The sequence below is a fragment of the Eubalaena glacialis genome, chromosome 15 (assembly GCF_028564815.1).
Source record: "Eubalaena glacialis isolate mEubGla1 chromosome 15, mEubGla1.1.hap2.+ XY, whole genome shotgun sequence".
Classification (NCBI taxonomy): domain Eukaryota; kingdom Metazoa; phylum Chordata; class Mammalia; order Artiodactyla; family Balaenidae; genus Eubalaena; species Eubalaena glacialis.
In genome coordinates, this window is record NC_083730.1 from 85,249,830 (window position 1) to 85,270,432 (window position 20,603).

Genomic DNA, 20,603 nt, shown 5'->3' on the forward strand with positions numbered 1-20,603 from the left:
AAGTAGTACAAGACTTGAACACTGAAAACAGTGTTAAAAGAAACAAGACCTAAATAAACATAAAGACACCCCATGGTCATGGATCAGAAGATTTAATATTACTGTGATGTTTATATTCCCCAAACCGAGCTACAGAGTCAACATTATTCTTATCAAAATCTATGCAGGGTTTTGGGGCAGAAATTAACAAGCTAAACTTAAAATGTATATGGAAATGCAAGGGACTCAGAATACCCAAAATAATCTAGAAAAACAACAAAGCCAGGGGACTCAAATTTAGTGATTTCAAAACTTACTACAAAGCTATGGTAATCAAGACAGTGTGGTACTGGCATGAGGACAAGACATACAGATCAATGGAATAATAGTCAATTTGCAGTGGAAAATGAAGTCAATTGATTTTTGACAAGGGTCAGGACAACTCAATGAAGAAGTCTTTTCAACAAATGGTGCTGATACTACTGGATATCCAAATGCAAAAAAATCAAGTTGGACACCTACCTCACATCATATACAAAGTCTTGGTGACATGAGATCATAGAATAGCTTCTTAGATATGACACCAAAAGCACAAGCAATGAAAGAAAAAAAAAAAGACCAATAGGACTCTATCAAATTAAAAACTTTTATGCTACAAAGGACACCGTCAAGTAAAAAAGAAACCTACAGAACGGGAAAAAAAATTTTCAAACCCTATCTGATAAGCCAGGATATATAAAGAACTCTTACAACTCAACATTAAAAAGACAACCCAACTAAACCCAATGGATTTAGACAGTTCTCAAAGATGACATACTAACTGAAAATAAGCACATGAAAAGATGCTCAATATCATTAGGAAATTAGGGAAGTACAAATTAAAATGACAATGAGATAACACTTCATGGCTAAAATTAAAAAAGACAAGTGTTGATGAGGATGTGGAGAAACTGGAACCTATATACATTGCTGGTGGAATGTAAAATGATGCAATCACTTTGGAAAACAGTTGGGAAGTTCCTCAAAATGTTAAACTTTGAGTCACCATAAGCTCCAGCAATTCCATGTCTAGGTATATATCTAAGAGAGTGAAAGCATATGTTCACACAAAAATTATACTTGAATGTTCACAGTAGCATAATAGCCAGAAAGGGGAAAACCACTCAAATACCCATGAACTGATGAATGAATAAACAAAATGTGGCACACCTAAACAATGGAATATTATTGCGCCATAAAGAATACAGTATACACATGAATGAACTATATGATACATGCTACAACATAAATGAATCCTGAGAACAATATACTAAGTGAAAGAAGCCAGTCTAAAAAGGGCATTTATTGTATGATTCCATTTATATGCAATATCCAGAATAAGCAAATCCCTAAAAACAAATTGTGGTTGCCAGGGACTGGGGAAAGACGGGCAGAGGAAGTGATTGCTAATGGGTATAGGGTTTTCTTTTTGGAGGAAGATGTTCTGAAATTAGATAGTGGTAATGACTGTAGAACTCTGAATATACTAAAAACCACTTTAATTACACACTTTAAAGGAGTGAATGTTATGGCATGTGAATTATATCTCAATAAAGCTGTTTTTAAAAAATTGTAAACTAGGCCTCCAACAAATTGATATATGAAGTATGTATACATTTACTAAGGATACTGTATATTCTCTAGCAAATTAACTACAGTTGAAGATAGAAGCAATAAACCACAAAGACTCAGTTTCAGTTATAAAATATGACTAACAGTATGCACCCCATAGAGTGGTTGATGGTTAAAAACCAAGCACTAGCAAGTTTATCACTGTATCTGGCACACACTTTAAGCTTCGTTATTACTGAACTTATGCATAGAGACTTAAAATTATCTATTCTGCACAGAAGCTGCACAATAAGCAGGTTTACATTAGCTAAACCTACTCCATACTTCTGATTTCAAGTTTCATTTATTACTCACTGAGAGCTTGTTACATGCTCAGCAAGAAGATTACAATGATCAGTGTGACACACTTCTGCCCTTAAGGTGCTCGTTGCCTAGTAGTATGACAATAGTGTTTAATAAAATGTTCATATCTGTCTAAAACTAGTTGCTCATATCTATCTAAAACTAGTTACCACCTCTGTTCAGCATCCCTCAGAATGGTCAAAATTCAAAAAAGAGTAGTATACAAGAGCCCAATGTCCAAGCATTGTATATGCTTTTAGCAATTAGTATACACTGGGGGAAGAGTTGGAGGAAAAAAGTGTTAACTATCAGGACCTGTTAGACTCCTCACAAAGGATTCAAAAACAGGTGAAATCGGAATAGGGATGAGTATGTGTACTGCTTAGAACAGTTACTATTGGTAATAAGTAGGTTCACCTAAGATGAGGGATTTAAACTCATGTTTTAATATATATTTTTTGAATATGAAAAGAAAGGCAGTGGGGCTTCCCTGGTGGCGCAGTGGTTGGGAATCCGCCTGCCAATGTAGGTGACGCGGGTTCGGTCCCTGATCCGGGGGATCCCACATGCCGCGGAGCAACTAAGCCCGTGCTCCACAACGACTGAGCCTGTGCTCTAGAGCCCGTGAGCCACAACTACTGAAGGCAGTGAGCCATGACTACTGAAGCCCGAGCTCCGCGGTGGGAGAAGCCACCACAATGAGAAGCCCGTGCACAGCAACGAAGACCCAATGCAGCAATCAATCAATCAATCAATTAAAAAAAAAAAAAAAAAAAAAGGCAGTGGTTGCCAGGATCTAGAGGAAGGGAGGTAAAGAGAAATTACTGTTCAATGGCAACAGTTTCAGTCTGGGAAGATGAAAAAGTTCTGGAGATGAATAGTGGTGACAGCTGCACAATGATGTGAATATACTTAATGCCACAGAACTGTATACTGAAAAATGGTTAAAATGGTAAGCTTTGTACTATGTATATTTTACCACAATATAAAAAAATAAAAATAGGAAAGGGATACTACTCCTATGTCACACATACTATGGATCAATCATCATCTATCCTTCCTAAACTATCAAATGCAACATATAAAACACTACATAGGGCTTCCCTGGTGGTGCAGTGGTTAAGAATCCGCCTGCCAATGCAGGGGACACAGGTTCGAGCTCTGGTCCAGGAAGATCCCACATGCCGCAGAGCAACTAAGCCCGTGCGCCACAACTACTGAGCCTGCGCTCTAGAGCTCGCGAGCCACAACTACTGAAGCCCGCGTGCCTAGAGCCCATGCTCTGCAACAAGTAGAAGCCACTGCAATGAGGCCCCACGCACCACAATGAAGAGTAGCCCCCACTCGCCACAACTAGGAAAATCCTGTGCACAGCAATGAAGACCCAATGCAGCCAAAAATAAATAAAACAAAAGAAATAATTTTTTTTAAAAATTAAGAAATGCTTAAAAAAAAAACCAAAAAAACACTATATAGGGACTGCCCTGGTGGCGCAGTAGTTAAGAATCCGCCTGCCAATGCAGGGGACACGGGTTCGAGCCCTGGTCCGAGAAGATCCCACGAGCCACAGAGCAACTAAGCCTGTGCGCCACAACTACTGAGCCTGCACTCTAGAGCCCGCACACCACAACCACTGAAGCCCGCGCACCTAGAGCCTGTGCTCCGCAACAAGAAGCCCGCGCACTGCAATGAAGAGTAGCCCCCGCCAGCCACAACTAGAGAAAGCCGGGGCGCAGCAACAAAGACCCAACTCAGCCAAAAAAAGAAAAAAGAGGCCCGTATGGCTAGAGCATAGGGAGTTGCATAAGATGAAATCACAGAAGCAAGCAGGAGCTATACAATGCAAGGTCATTTAGGGTCAAAGAAAAAAATTTATATTTCTGGTGCAAGAGAGAAGCCACTGAAGTGTTTTAGCAAGTGAATAAACATGACCTTTAGGAAACTCTGGCTTCTGTGTGGAAAGAAAACAGTAAAGGAAGGCAGAGCCTCGTTAGGACACAATGACAATGTCAGTGTGAGGTGATGGTGGGACTGGTGTGGTGGCTGAGGAAAAAGTAGTAAACAAATTTGGGTGTGTTTTGGAGACAGAATCAACTGGTCTTAGAGACAGAATAAGAGAGGAAAGAATCAAGATGATTCCCAAGTTTCTCTCAGTTAACTAGGTGGTAAGAGTGACTTACTGAGATAGGAAAGACTGGAGAGAACCAGAATTCAGAGAAAAAGAGAAACCAAAACCACCCCCATTGAAGAGAAGCTGGTCTTAGTTTATTCCTTCAAAAGGGAAGATGGTGCTTTGAGGATCAAGGTTACAGTTTCCTCTGACGCTGTAAACCACTGCCATCTACTGATGCAAACCAAGGATAAACACTTTGGGGGTGATTTCTCTAAGTTTTCAGATAGATTGAATATACTGAAATAGCTTAACTAGCACAAAAAATTCTTACAATATCTTAATTTGACAGGCTGAAAGTATATTACCAGACTACGCTGGAGAACTGGAAAACATACAAAGCCAAAATGAATCTTGTGCAATATTTAGGTGATCTGCAAGTGCACTGACCACATATATATTTGTGGAAAGACAAACTATCTTCCTCTAATGTTTCCTTCCTCAGTTACTAGCACCATCACCACCCGGGCACCTGAACTAGATATCCTGCCAGTATCTTTGATTCCACACCCTACTTCACATCCCCCCCAATATCTATTAAGTTATCAAAACCTGTTGCTTGGCACCTAAACCTGAGGCTCACTTTTCAAACTATACATGGCTGTAATTCCTTGCCCAAGGGAGATTCAGAGTTAATACTTTGGGTTGAGACCTGGTAAAAACTTTTAAGGAGGGTCCCCAGATAATTCTGATGTGCACCCTTGCTTTAAAACTCCTACTTATAAACTCAAAATCTTCCCCTCATTATTCTTAATGCTACAGCCTTCGTTATTGTTTGCTCTCATTAGCTCTTACCTATCTCCAGCCTTCCCATTCTGACCTACTTCCTACATCACCACCAGAATTCCCTCTGTAAGTCATATTTTTGCTGTAAAATCCATGGTGACAAATGGTTAAATCTAAATAAGGTCTACAGATTAAAAAACTGATATATTACTGTTATCTTTCAGTAGTTAATTGGAATCATATTAAAAGAATGCTCTAAATTTTATAAAATAAACACTCAAGTATTTAGGAGTAAAGACGCATCATTTCTGCAACTTACTCTCAAATAGTTCAGACAAAAATGTGTGAATGTATAGATACAGACTGAAAGAGGATAATGCACATGTGACAACAAACATTTGGAGAATCTGGGTAAAAGCTAAATGGGAACTCTTACTAGTCTTGCAACTTTTAAGTCTGAAATCATGTCAAAATTAAGTTTAAAAAATCCACTGGCCAAAACACTGCATTCTGAGTTGTACTTTTGTTAACACTACTAAGCAAGCTGTTAGGTCATTTATACGAACTTTGCTGTCCTAAGTAATCAACGTGTGGGTACACAGGCAACACTATTCTTTTTCTGGAAGACCTATGACAAGGTGATTTACTTTTGTTTTTCTTCTGTTTGTTTTTTTCGGCTGATCCAGGCAGCATGCGGGATCTAGTTTCCCTGACCAGGGATCTAACCCGGGCCCCCTGCATTGGGAGGGCAGAGTCTTAACCACTGGACCACCAGGGAAGTCCCAGTAATTTACTTCTAAAGGCCAAAACTGTAGAGCACAGGCCAAGAGACTCAGCACTGAATTCTCATTACAATGAGTAAGACAAAGCACACTTTCCCCACAAGTCAGTGTAAAGGTATTACTATGAGACAATTCACAAAAAGAAAACAAGTATTCTGAGCTCAGGAGGGTGTGAAAAACCACAATGATTTGAATAACCCAATGTAATGATTCCCCAGCAAAAAGATTACACAGTTCTGATTGGCTCCAGGGGCATTCTGGGTTGCCTGAAAACATGGCATTGACCTATAGCAAGGAGGACCTTTTTGAGATCTGTGTAGAGCTCTGGCATTGCAGTGGATTCACTAACTCTTTAAAGCCCAAACCTAGATCCCTGGCTAAGATCCCTGGCTCAGTGTTATGTCCAAGTATTTTTAAGTAGAGCTTTTAAAGTCATGAGATTACCCTTAGCCATCAACTAGGTTTGACGGTTGCAAGTTTGACCTATTTGTGCCAAGAACCAAAACAGGAAGAACTATGTAGCCATTGACTAGTATTCTACAAACTGCTCACTACAACTAACTGTCAAATCAAGATTAAGTTCATTATCTCTTCAGCACTAGTGTTCCACAATGTACTAAAAGTAATAAGCACAATAATTCAAAACACCTTGTTTAAAAAAAAAAAGAAAAACACTTATCAACATGAAGGGAGGTGCCAAAACACTTTGAAAATTTTACAGAAAACCTGATTCGTTTGGATAGCACTAAAAATCTGTTAACGTAATTGATACACGAGCCTAACTTTTAAAACTCTTAAGTATGAGCCTTCAGAAAAGGACTGTATTCAGATATACAACCTAAAATAAAAATGACAAACTCAACTCACCAGCAATTTCTACAATATCACCAGGAACTATGTCTTTAGCTTTAATCCGCTGTACACTCTTCCTGTCTTGTCGATACACTTTGCCCATTTCAGGCTCATACTCCTTAAGGGCTTCGATTGCATTTTCAGCATTTCTTTCCTGTAAAAAAGAAAACAAAAGATAACAGTAGTAAATACAGCCTGCCACTGCCAAGTGTTTCTAGCCCTAGGAATCAAATTTTAGAGTTGTAAACTAAACTTAAAAAAACACAGGAGATGCACATTAATGACATTTGTAATAAATGATTCACATCTTAAGGTAATAAACACTAGGCCCTTATGATTTTGTACTAAAAATGAAAAAATAAGCACCCGAAGAAGGGTAAGGAGATAAAAATCAATGGAAAGAAGCAGTTAATAGAACCTGCTGTCCCTATGCACACTGTGCAATATGGCCCTCACCTTCAGCTTCACACACTCACATCATTAAGTCAATCTTAACCCCCATGAAAGGTGATGGTCTGGGGTTGGACCGCCCAGGCTCAACCCAGGCTTTTGCACTCAAAAGCTATGTGACTGTGGATAAGTTACATGACACACAGCTTTATGGCCTACAAAACCAGGACACTAACAGTACCCACCCTCAAGGGTTGTGAGGATTTACAAGCTATGTGTAAAATGCTTAGATTGTTTTGGCACACAGTAAATGCTTTGAGTGATGAATTAAGAAAATCCAGTTACGTCTCAAATTCTAAATCTCTCACCAGTACTGAAGACCAATAAGTGGCCGGAAGCACAGCCAGTCACATACCACATTTACCATAATATTATATATGAACATGTCAAGACTTAGTCACACACAATTTTTATTTCCTAATTTCAAGATGAAAGGTGCAGAATTAAAATGAGCCATGTTGAAAAAAAAAGCTAAGGGAAAGTTCCTTTGGGGGGTGGTGGGGGAGTATGTGTGAAATTTGCCTTTTCTCCTTTTAAAAAATAAGCAATTAGGACTTCCCTGGTGGCGCAGTGGTTAAGAATCCGCTTGCCAATGCAGGGGACACAGATTTGAGCCCTGGTCCGGAAAGATCCCACATGCCGCGGAGCAACTAAGCCCGTGCACCACAACTACTGAGCCTGCACTCTAGAGCCTGCAAGCCACAACTACTGAGCCCGTGTGCCACAACTATTGAAGCCCTCACGCCTAGAGCCCGTGCTCTGCAACAAGAGGAGCCACTGCAATGAGAACCCACACTCCACAATGAAAAGTGGCCCCTGCTCACTGCAACTAGAGAAAGTCCGCACGCAGTAACGAAGACCCAACGCAGCCAAAAATAAATATAAAATAAAATAATTTAAAAAAAAAAAGAAAATAAGCAATTAGAAGGAGCAAATCTACAAAGCACATGCCCAGTTGAGATTACTCAGTGGACAAAGGAAACAATTCTTTCATTTCTCTCACATCTTTGCCCTCCAATCTAAACCTCTTCAATTTAACCTTTATTTGGATGAAATTTATGCTCGATACCATGCAATCTCATTTTTCACACTGTGGTAAAAATTAAGTCCTCAAACCTGCTTAAAGAGAATTTAGATGACACAAAACTGAAAGCTAATGGCATGTGTCTAACTTTTTATGTATGCATTCCTGAGAAAGTACAGGAAACCTTAAATTTGGAAAGTTCATGATAAAACTAATTTAAATCCCAATCAGATCTGCTTAAAGAATGAGTCTATCTGTATCACCTTATAATTAACAGAAATACCAGCATATCTAACTCTAATTAATGTCACTGCTAAAAGGTCCTTCAGGTTAAGTTCAAACGTTACTGATATTGTAGAAAGAATAAATTCTGAGCATTGCTGCTATTCAATTATTCAAATTTGAAACTACTTTTTCCTCAGGATTTTTCCCCCTAGAATTTATGAATTGTGGCAGTTTTATTTTTTTCTCCTTCCTTGAGGTCATGTCAGGTAGAGTTTAATTGGACTGACCAAAGTTAAGATGTCCAGGAGCACTGTATTTTGCTTCTATTAAAAATCAGGGAGGGACTTCCCTGGTGGTCCAATGGTTAAGACTTTGCCTTCCAATGCAGGGGGTTCAGGTTAGATCCCTGGTCAAGGAGCTAAGATCCCACATGCCTTGTGGCCAAAAAACCAAAACATAGAACAGAAGCAATATTGTAACAAATTCAATAAAGACTTAAACAAAAATGTTCCACATTAAAAATCAGGGGGACTTCCCTGGTGGCGCAGTGGTTAAGCATCTGCCTGCCAATGCAGGGGACACGGGTTCTAGCCCTGGTCCAGGAAGATCCCACATACCACGGAGCAACTAAGCCCATGCGCCACAACTACTGGGCCTGCACTCTAGAGCCTGCGAGCCACAACTACTGAGCCCACCCGCCTACAGCCCGTGTTCCGCAACAAGAGAAGCCACCGCACCTCAATGAAGAGTAGCCCCCACTCACCGCAACTAGAGAAAGCCCGCGTGAAGCAACAAAGACCCAACACAGCCAAACATAAATTTATTAAAAAAAACCAAAAACAAACAAACGACAAAAAACAGGTCAGCTTGGGGAAAAACAAATATACCTAACTTACTACGAACAAAAACTTAGAAGACCTTCTAAGGTTTCCTTTGTTCTAAAAGTTACAACTCCTACCTCCTCCACTCAAACCTAAATAGGTCTAAATGTCATTCCTCAAACACACTTTGTACCTCTCTGCTCATGCCACCCCCTCTCTGGAATATTCTCCCCAGCTTCCACCCACAAAAGTCCCATTTCTTTATGGTTCCCCCAATTGCTTGTCAGCCTTCCTCGATGACACTGATCAGAAATACATGCCCCACCCCTCCCAAATACTACCTTACACTATAATTATAACTTTCATTACTTCCAGAAAGCAAGAACCCTATAGTATTTATTGCTCATACCCTTCTGTATATTATGTAATGGGATATCCATCAAAAATATTACTCTTTTCTTTAAGCTAAGACATATCTAAAAGTCCTGTGAAAATTGCTGTAAAATTTTACTTTGGAGTTCAGGTCAGCCTGGCCCTGGATATAAATCCCAGATACTCTATGTATGTACTATCTGTATGGCCTTTGATAAGTCAATCACTCTGAACTTCTATGTCACATCTGTCCAATGGGAATATCATCTGCCTTACAAAATCACTCTGAGCATGAAAAGGGAATATATATGAGGTATCTATTATGTAACTGACATAAATTAATTTAAAAATGCATATTACTAACTTGAGAAGGACAATCTAATGCTATATATTGTTTCTTTTGCCTAAATTATTCACAAAAAGATCATTTCTATTTAAATAAAAGCAATTTAAAAAAAATCAAAATAAGAGGAATGTAGCACAATTAAAAATTTCTTCTAAGTAGGCTTCCTTCTAAATGAGCTCACCACATAAAGGCCTTCATGTTTATTAATAAGATCAGAAGTTTACAATTCCAACAGGACTAAGTATGTTTATAAGATGCTTCCACTTTATGAATGACAGATGCACTCTATTTTAGTCCTGAAAGAGGTGACTATATCTATCAAAAATCTAAAAGATCAATACTTAAAAGATGAATGAGAGGGACTTCCCTGGTGGCACAGTGATTAAGAATCTGCCTGCCAATGCAGGGGACACGGGTTCGTTCCCTGGTCCGGGAAGATCCCACATGCCGCGGAGCAACTAAGCCCGTGCACCACAACTACTGAGCCTGCACTCTAGAGTCCGCGAGCCACAACTACTGAAGCCTGCGCTCCGCAACAAGAGAAGCCACCGCACTGCAACGAAGAGTAGCCCCTGCTCACCGCAACTAGAGAAAGCCTGCACACAGCAAAGAAGACCCAACGCAGCCAAAAATAAAAAGATGAATGTGAAATATTAGTCTGGGTTTGTTAAAATATATCAAAAACAAAAACCTAACAGATCCACAGTCTTAAAAAAGTTAAATTCTCAAACTAGCTATCTGCAGAAGACCAATCATGCAAATATGGGGCAGACGTGTGATCCCATTATGTTTCTGTAGTAAAATTAGCTTCCATTCTGTGAATAAGAAAGGCCTGGGTACTGGGCAGTTACGGGAAAATAGCCAGGAATATGCTCTGAAGGTAAAATTATTTAGGATTTAAACAATTTTTATAGCTAAATACACACACACACACACACACACACACACACACACACCCCCAAGGAGAATAAAAGTTTTTCATAGGAAGCAGCTAGAAAATATAAAGAGAATACTGGTTGTCAAATTTTCTGGTTTTCCTTAAGTAGCTTCTTTATCCACTGTTCTTAATTCCATGCTACCATGAAGGATGAGCAATTTTAACAGCAAAGTATATATGCATGAGGTCTAAAATTCTGCCATTAAATAAACAGATAAAAAAACACACGTAGTTCCACAGATTGTTTTAACACAGTTTAAATCACTTACGTAAATTACCAAAATTTCGCACTGCAGGAATTTTTGCTTACCTGCCATACACCCACAATTGCATTGGCTATTAATATAAGTAAAATCACAAAGGGTTCTACAAAAGCTGTAATTGTTTCTTCACCTTCTTCAAACCAAGCCAAAACCTAAAAGAGAAATGGCATGCGTTAGAACTGTAATGTGTTCTTACAACAAAAGCGGCTGGCATTAAAGGAATTATTATGATACATAAAATCTCTTTTCTTACCATCCTTAGAAACAAAAGGTAGCAAAATGTAATGACATAAACAACAAGCTTATATCTTGTTCCCAATAATTCTTAAGACTCAAAACTATAAACTTCTTAATAATACCCTTAAGAACTAATTTATTTTTTCATGTAATAATTGGTTCAAAATCCAAAACAAATACTTTTGGGGAACTAAATCCCATTCATTTTCTGTATATATTTTACAAAAGAAATAAAACAAATTCCTGATTTTGTTAAAGCAAAAGGCAATCATGAAACTTTGTTAATTTGGTTAATAGTCACATCAAATAATACCTATGTGGCACAAATTCATAGTAAAAACAACTTAATCATTGACTCAAAATTAGAGTATATAATCTGCTAATGTCCCACGTATTTTCAGTGGTGTTGCTGAAGGTCATTACTGCAAGGTTGTTCTGCGATCAGGAATGTATTTTGAAGGTTATCCTCCATATGATATCTAGTATAGGAACACAGCACTTCAGAGATGACATAAATCCAAAAATGTTATACCTGGGCACAGAACACTGTCCCAAGAAAAATGAGCAGAGAATTAACTTCTAGCTCACACAAGCCACACTGTACTTTCTAACTGAGCAACCCTATGAAGAGAGAATCCAACACAATGAATCTTAAAATAATAAACAACATAGTAAAAGAGGCACCTAAATGGTTAAAAATTTAACAACCAATTTTTGTGGAAAACTGCCAATCCAAAAAGGATGTTAAAGGTATCTCATGAGTCTGGGAGGTAAGATTTGCCTTTGCCTTTTAACACTGCTTAAAATGTTTGTATATTCCACAATGAAATCTTTTCTTTAAAAGATCTATTCAGTAAACAATGAAAGCACTGTTTCTGATACTTTTTAATATTGTCAGATATGATGTATGGCAATAATGAAGCCATCTGACGACTACATTTGTACCTAGTGGAATACTATAAAGTGAGCTTTGACACAAACAGCAAACAACCAGAAAGATGATTAAGGCAAGACCCAACATGAATTTTGCAAGTAAAAGAGGGTACCGATGAATTAACAACAAATATCAATTTGTTAGGCAGCTATGCTCACCACTATACCACCAACAAAAGAAATATCAATTTGAGCAGGAAAAAAACCAGGAGACCCAAGGCCAGGTCCTGAAAGACGCCAATCACCACTGACAGCTAATGAACCAGGGCAAGCAGAACACCAGAATGAATATAAATTGTTGCTGCAAGCTTTCAGCTGGGCATTCCTGGTGTTAAGGCCAGGCCTAATGGCAGGATGAAAACTTCTCTAGGAAGTTATAAATTTTGATAGATGCAAGATCACAGCTGCTTTGATACTAGCCTTTCAAACATTTGCCAAGGAAAGCATATCAGAAATAAGAAACTTAATTAGCTCTTGGGGGAGAAAAATTGCTCAACTTGAAGAGTAACGAGGACCTTTAGAAAAGGTCAGTGAGGCATTAGCAACTGTAAGATAAGCTTCACACCTTGTTAAAGCGGGTATGAATTTCCCTCTTGGCAGCTAGGCCTGAGGAACAAACTTAAAGCAATATCCCACATAAGCTGGAACAAAGGAAAAGACTAAAGCAAGCAAGCAGTGACAGGACTATCAAAGCAAACCTCTACTTTTCAAGAAATGTGTGGTTCCTTTGCACAAGTGGTATTTATCAATAATGCAATAACCCTCATCTGTATTATGTAGTAGCCTTTTCTTCCACTATGTGACTTTAAATGTTTATGTGTAAGAAACCCAGGCATTCATAGTTATTTGAGGGTTCTGTACAATGTATAATTACTGCCTGATGAGAAACTAGTGGGCAAATCTCTTAGTGTGGAAGGACAGTGCTGAACCTATTTAACACTGACAACTACTAATTTTCTAATATTTTAAAAAATATTTTGAAACCCACAAATAACCCAAAGAATTAAGTGCTACAACTCAAAATAAAGATGAACTGTATTTCATTTACTGCTAAGAACCAATCCAGTCAATCATGTTCAAACCACATGGTGCAGTCCTTCATGGTTTTGTTCTATTGAAAAGAAAACCTCTCTTGTGTAAATGGGAAGATGATGCTAACAAATGAAAGATCCCATGAGATGGGGAAGGGGGTAGTGAAGAGGGAAACTGGATGAGTGACAAATTATTATGTCTTATTAGCATTATAGTACAGTCAGTTCATAATTATGGTTTACCAGAAGTTATACAAAATATACAGGGGGCAGAGAGAATGTTTCTAAAAAATCTTTATTGAGAACAGGTTGAATATAAAGGATTATCTGTTTGTATTTCCTTTTGTTGACTATTCTATCCCCAGGGATCTAGAAGAGTCTCTGGTACATAGTTGATGCTCACTATATATTTATTGAATAGATGCATGAATAAACAAAACAAAATCTCATAAAACGTCTAAGGTACAAGTCCCTACCTGGCAGTCTATGAACTTAAACATTAAGAGAGCAAAAAGGTAACCAAAAAAAAAAAAAAAAAAAAAAAAAAGGTAACCAACCTCATTAACAATATCAAAGGGAAGTGGAAGGAAAAGCTACTGCAGTATAATTTTAGGCATAGTGTTTCTTCTTTCTTTGCTTTGCGCTATTAATACAGTAACAGTACTTCTGGGGCTTACAGTATCCAGCTACAGCAAGTTCAAAAGTTTCAAACTTGTCAATCCTATTCAAAGTAAACACTTGCTAGGTTACTTTATTTATTTAATTTAATTTATTTATTTGTTTTACTTTATTTATTCAGTTCCCCGACCAGGGATCGAACCTGGGTGCTGGCAGTGAAAGCACCGAGTCCTAACCACTGGGAATTCACTTGCTAGGTTACTTTAGACAGGGTAGGGTATCTTCTAATTGTTATATGGAAGACTGATCTCTGTATATCACCATAACTTCTGAGAGTACAGCCGAAAGATGCCAGAGAGCAGGGTTTAATGAATTAAGCAAATTTTAATCCAAGGTAAAAAGGCATGTTCTGGTATAAACTAGGAGACAGTCATGGTACCATGACTCAGTTATCTACACGTTAGGATAATGTGCAGAGCTCTTAACAAGAACATAAGAAAATGAGAGACCATAAGCACATTCTTAAGGCTGAGGGTCTTAAAACATGTATCAGGTCTGCATTCCTCCTTGTATCCTTAGAAATTTGCAATGCCTTAGGGCACTCAAACATTTGTTCAATGAAGGAAAAAATTTACATCAAGAAATTTAAAAAGAGAAAACAGAAATAAAGTATCACCAATAAGTGTTACAGCAATTTTCTGAGGTGAGAAACAAAAGTTCAGCCATTATAAAAAAAATAGTATGAATTAGACTATAGATTCTCTTCTGAACCAGACATAAAGCTTATGTGAAAACACTCTTCAATATTTTCAGATTTGAAAATACAATCTTCTTTAAAAGAAAACAAAAAACCCCATACACATTCACCTTTCAAACCATATTTTAAAGACAGGCTCTAAATAAATTACTTAAACCAATCAGTAAACTGCCCATTTTGTCCTTCAAAATAATTAAAACACAGGAAAAATTTAAAATCACTACATCATCAAATACTTTTTGAATATATCTTACTGAGAAAACCAAAGTAAACAAATTTCATGTATTTTGAAAATGCTACCAACACAAACTCATCCAAATATTTGTTATATCAAAAGCACTAACCTGGGACTTCCCTAGTGGCGCAGTGCTTAAGAATCCACCTACCAATGCAGGGGACACAGGTTTGAGCCCTGGTCTGGGAAGATCCCACATGCCACGGAGCAGCTAAGCCCGTGCCCCACAGCTACTGAGCCTGCGCTCTAGAGCCCACGAGCCACAACCGCTGAGCCTGCGTGCTGCAACTACTGAAGCCCACGCGCCTAGACCCCGTGCTCCGCAACAAGAGAAGCCACCGCAATGGGAAGCCCGGGCACCACGACGAAGAGTAGCACCCGTTCGCTGCAACTAGAGACAGCCTGCGTGCGCAGCAACGAAGACCCAACGCAGCCAAAAATAAATTTTAAAAAATTTAATTAATTAATTAAAGAAAAGAAGCACTAACCTAGGTTCTAAAAGGAATTATGAATCCCTTCAAAGGTTCCAACAGGAAGAAAAGACAAATTATTCAAATGTAAATCAAAGTTGAGAAGTGCCCTGGTCTAAGAAAGTTTTATTAGCATTTTAGGGTCAATCTAAGTAGCTGAGATAGGGAAATGGGGGTGAAGGGTAGAGAAGCTTATGCAAATTGTGTTACCAGAGAGGACTTTATGATTCTGACAGATGAGACAAATATGGTCCTCAAGCTCACCTCTCCTGACTGCCCTATTTGAAAACTGCACTCCTTCCAGTCTCCCCTATTCCGCCACCACCAACCATGTTATTTTTTTCCACAGCACTATCTCCAATCCAACAGTTTATTATATATTTTACTTTTATCTGTCTCCACTAGAACATCAGCTCCAGGTAAGAGACCGTGTATTTCGTTCCATGCTGTATCCCCAGTGTTTGTGCCATGTACCTAAGGTGCTCAATTCCTAACAAAGCAGGGAAGAGAGAAAAGAACAGGCATTCCAATTAAGCAACCATATGATGTGTTATATGAAGGGCAAAGTTGGTGAACAAGGGGGAATGGAAAGAAAAAGTGAAAAGGATAGGAAGGTACTGAACGTCAAGTTAAGGAATTTCTAATGTTACTTCACATACAATGGGAGATATATAGCTCACTTCTTCCAATCCAAGTGACAAGTTAATTAAACTTTATCCCTACAGGTCACAAGGATAAAACATTAATGCTGTTTCCTACTTTCTGCCAACGCAAAATATTAACTATGGTTAACAGTTTACTACTTAGATATTTGAAATATATCACTAAAGCCTAGTATTTCTTAACTTGAGCAGAACCTGATGATGTATCATATATAGATTATAAAAACTGCCTATTTGCTTCTCCAAAAGAGCATGTATATTTTACCATTTTTCCTTTTAAATGAATAGGAATGAACTGACTACCACAAAAAACTCAGTGGTCTTTTCAAAGGTAAAGAAATGTGGAATGAAAAGGGTCAAGTATAATGTAGCAGTAGTGCTAATCCCACATGAAGAAAATCAACAAGTTTTATATCTGCAATTTCTTGATCAAACAAAGCAAATTGTTACAGTACTTCCTAAACAATAAATGTTTAAACTTTTCTGTTTAGCAACCCATAAAATAAAAACGTAACATAGTTCATTTCCTAAGCAATAACTCCATGTAGTTACCAAAAAGGTAACTCAAATTTCAACTCCAAAATATAGCTCTATAAAGCTACAAAAAGCCAACATCCTACCTTACAACAAAATTAAAGCTTTTATTTAAAAACCCATTTGAGGGAATTCCCCGGCACTCCAGTGGTTAGGATTCGGGCTTTCACTGCTGCGGCCGGGTTCTTTCCCTGATTGGGGAACTACAGATCCTGCAAGCTGTGCAGCACAGCCAAAAAATAAAATAGAATAATAATAATAAAAAAAAAAAAATGTGAAAATGCCCAGAAGATTTAAGCTCCTTACTTCAAAGTAAAACTCACATCATTATTTCAAAATATTAATATAAAGTCACTCAAACTGGCCACTCAAGAGATCCTATACAACCCAAATAGTCAATAGCTTGTCTACTGGAAGTAATGCCACCGATGTTACAACACTGCCTTAAATTACACACACAAAATAACTCAATAAAAATTTATTTTATCTCTTCTTGTATATAGCAGCTGATTAACTTCTAAGAGATCCCCGATGACCTTATTGAAGCCCAGTATTAAAGCTACCAAACTTGAGACTATTTTAAAATTATGTAGCCAGTTTAAACATAAACATTATACTACCTCAAACACATTATTTGTTTTGTTCCACAACAATGTATTGAAACTAATTAATCAAACAGCTCTATTCCTTTATCTGAATTGGTAAAGCAGCAGCCACTTACTGAAGGGGAATTTTTTTTAACCAACCAAGAAAAAACAGACACATATAAGGTATGGAGTGATTAATTCAGGATGCTTAATGATTTGCTATGACACTCTCTTAATTTTATTCAATGAAAACCGTAGAAAACATCCGTGAGGAATTAATTATTAACGGCTACACATCACTTGGCTAACATGGCATGACATATGAAAGTCTCATGGCAGAATCTGCATACAGAAACTCCAAAAAAGTTCATCTCTTGCCAATTTTTTCCCTTCACCTAAAGTAAAGAAATGCCCACTGCTTCGTGTATTTAGTTCTCAAAATAGCCCTCTAGGGTAAGGTTGTCAATAAAGACAGAGGTAGATCCCTGAGGCCTGCATGCTTACAAACACACAAAAATGAAACCTTGAAGCTGTGTCAAGTTTGCAAAGCCTGAAACAAGTTTTCACACTGACTGAATTTCACTTCCCATCTTGGTTTTTATAAGAATAAAATACTGTACTTTAAGGACAAAAGGCATCTCATGCTGTTAGGATTAGGAACATCTGTGTCCTATTCATGACCATTTTTAGGAAAACTTTGAAATCCAATGCCCAAGAAAAAAATGCAATAAAAAAATCAATATTGAACACACAAAAAATGTTAATAATAACCTAGAATTATCCTTTCCAACCCCCATCACCTTTCTTCTGCTGTTCTTTGCATTTCACCAGTTTCTTAGCAACCATACAGAACTCAAGCTGGTAAGCACATAGAGAACATGAAAAAAGTTTTGTTTTTTTTTTTCTTTTAAGATCTAGAACCAATTGTACTAAACCTTGTTCTCTCAACCTAGGAGCCACTCAAGACAGGGGTCCAATTTAGATAAATATACCACCCTAAAGGTCAGTGACCAAATTTGGTCAACAGTGGTGCCATCACTGCCGTCATCATTCTTGTCACTGTCAGAAACAACTGTCACCTTGCCATTACCAGGAAGGGAGAGCAACTGGAATATTCCTTTTGTAAGTTCTATTTACAGACTACAAAGAGCCCAACATCATCTTAGTATGATCTTACACAACGGAAGAACCCAAAACAGAAAAGGCCTTCCAATAAAGAACTTTTTGATATTAAAAGCTGATAAACCACAAGAATTTATAAGACCCTGCCTGCCACATTTGGGAACAATTTCTAACTGCACTGCCAATGTCAGACATCCATTTATTTTCTGTACGCGAATGGCTTCAAATGTTTTATTTATAAGTTTAAAATACCTAGGGAATCAAAAAAAAAAAACCACCCCCCAAAACTCCACACAAAACATGAAGAAACAGCTTAAATCTCCAAATATAATGTTCTCACTCAATAGACATTTGTTTCCTGGTTTTTCATCTATGGTATAGTCTCAACTTTTTGGAGAGAAAGTAAATTTCTTTATACTTACAAAAGATATACATGCTGCCAACAATAAAATTCTAACTAGTAAGTCTTCAAACTGCTCAATCACAAGTTCCAGCAAGGTTTTTCCTGTTAGAAACAAACATATCTGTTGTAAATGTCATCTTAAGATCAGCACACAAAGTGGGGGAAGAAACGTGTTAAGATTACTCACCTTCTTCAGCCGGTAACTCTGTAGAATGTAGAAATTCACCAGGCAACGTGTCAAGAGGGGGGGAAAAAAAACATTTTAGCACTCTGCCTTTACAAAAAGAATTACTAAATTATCACTGTCTTTGAAAGACGCACCTAGATATATGAACATTCAACCATATTTAACAGAAACCATACCAAAATGGTACCCCAAGAAAATATGCAGTATTTGTTGTATTGATCTACTCCAAAACGTGAAATCTCATCACCACCTAAGCAAGGCTCCTGAAACAAGGAGTCATTTCAGCTCTGTCATCACTTCTGCCAGATGTGTAACTTTGGGTAGTACAAGAACGGTCACAGGCATTCTCAACTACAACGCCTCATAAACCGGGTAGGGACGAGAAAATGTCTCGCAGGGCTCAACCCAGATGCAGGAGGCTCATCCCTCCCTCCGCCGGGGCCAGCTGCTGCTCGTGAGAAGCCGCGGAGCTAGCTGCGTGCGGGGAAGGTCAAGGGCTGGAGCCACGAGGAAGTCGAGAGGAGGCGCAGACCCGACCCCGGCGCCCCCAGCCTGCAACCCCTCTCCCGCGGGGCCGGCGCGCGGGCTCAACCCGCCGCCTGCAGCCCTAGGCAGGCGCGGAGCCGAGACCCACGAGGTGGAGCTCGGTCAGCCATCTTTCCTGGCTCTCGGGCCCGCGCCTAGCCGCGCGGCGCCGCTGCAGCCCCGGCGCCGGGCACCTACCGTTGGAGCCCCATCTCTCCTTGAGCTTCTTGACCTGCTCCAGGCTCAGCCCTGTGCTTTCGTTGACGCCGAAGTGGCCCAGCACTTCCTCTACCGTCTTTGTGTGCGCGTTCTCCATGGCTGCGGGGGCCAGGCCGGCCTCGCCTCCAGTCCCCGCGGCCTCCTCGCCTCCGCCTCGCACTCGGGCCGCGGGCTCGTGCCACCCCGGGCGCCCAGGCGCGGACTGGCCTCTCCCCCCTCCTTCTCCTACGGCGGCCGCTTCCGCCTCGCCGGGCGCTGAATCACCCCGCGCCCCCTCCCCCAGCAACCGCCCCTCTCGCAGCTCGGCCCTCGCCGGCGCCCGCCCCGGGCACAGCTGGACGGTGGGGGGCCTCCCGACCCTCCCTCCCCTCGTCAGAAGGGAGGGCCTCCTTCACCCTCAACCGCCCGCCGGGAGTGCAGGCCGCGGCCCCCAGGCCCCCTCCCCGTTCTCCTGAGGTGATTCTCGGCCCCGCCCGGGCCGGAGGAGGGGGCGCTCGGCCGACCCCTGAGAGCGGAACGGAGCAACGGAGGAGAGCCGGCGGGGTGATGCGCGGCGCGCTCGCCCTCTCCCCTCAGCTCTGCACCCCCGACAGCAGTGGAAGAAACCGCAGCGGAAGGGAAGGAGGTGGCGTCGGGGACGGCTCCGCGGCGGCTGCTCTAATAGCATTTATCCGCCGCTGCCTCCCCTCTCGCCGCCGCCGCGGCATGTGGACGCCGCTCATTGGCCGAGAGGGCCCAGCGCGGCGCGGGAGGCGCGGCCCCGCCCCCTCCCTCAGGCTCCCTCCCTCCCGCGCGACTTGCGCCCACGCGGCCGCGCAAGCCCCGCCTCCTCCCGCGCACCGCCCCCAGGAACCCGGATCGAAGTCGGCGTGCCCGCGCCCTGCGCGCTCTGACCGGCTGTTAGGCGGAGAGCTCTCGGCCTCTCTTTGGCTAATGCGGATCTCGATTCCCGCCCGGCTCAACCACCTGCAGACGTGGAACCCAGGGAGGTGGAGGGTTCACGTGGGCTCCCTGCACTCGCTGCCCCAAGGGAACTGCCTACCCTTCGGAGTCGGCCTCGGGTTGGGGTGGGTGATTGGGGAGGCGAGGCCGAGGAACCTTACGAACTCGGTCGGCGCAGAGCTTCACCGAAGCGCGCTGGGGTTGGTGTCCTTGGCTCGCCCCCTTGCCCTCCACCCGCCAG

The 20,603-nt window shown here is 40.5% G+C and overlaps 1 protein-coding gene across 1 annotated transcript in view; it reads right to left on the reverse strand.

Annotated features, from left to right (window-relative positions):
- Positions 1-19,688, reverse strand: part of ATP2A2 (ATPase sarcoplasmic/endoplasmic reticulum Ca2+ transporting 2) — a 60,800-nt gene extending 41,112 nt beyond the window's left edge. The window contains exons 1-5 of the mRNA XM_061170223.1: positions 19,400-19,688; positions 18,677-18,694; positions 18,509-18,591; positions 10,948-11,052; positions 6,478-6,616 (exon numbers count right to left, since the gene is read on the reverse strand). Coding sequence (XP_061026206.1) covers positions 6,478-6,616; positions 10,948-11,052; positions 18,509-18,591; positions 18,677-18,694; positions 19,400-19,517 — 463 coding nt within the window. The 5' untranslated portion in view covers positions 19,518-19,688. The remainder of the gene's footprint in view (positions 1-6,477; positions 6,617-10,947; positions 11,053-18,508; positions 18,592-18,676; positions 18,695-19,399) is intronic.
- Positions 19,689-20,603: the final 915 nt, after the last annotated feature.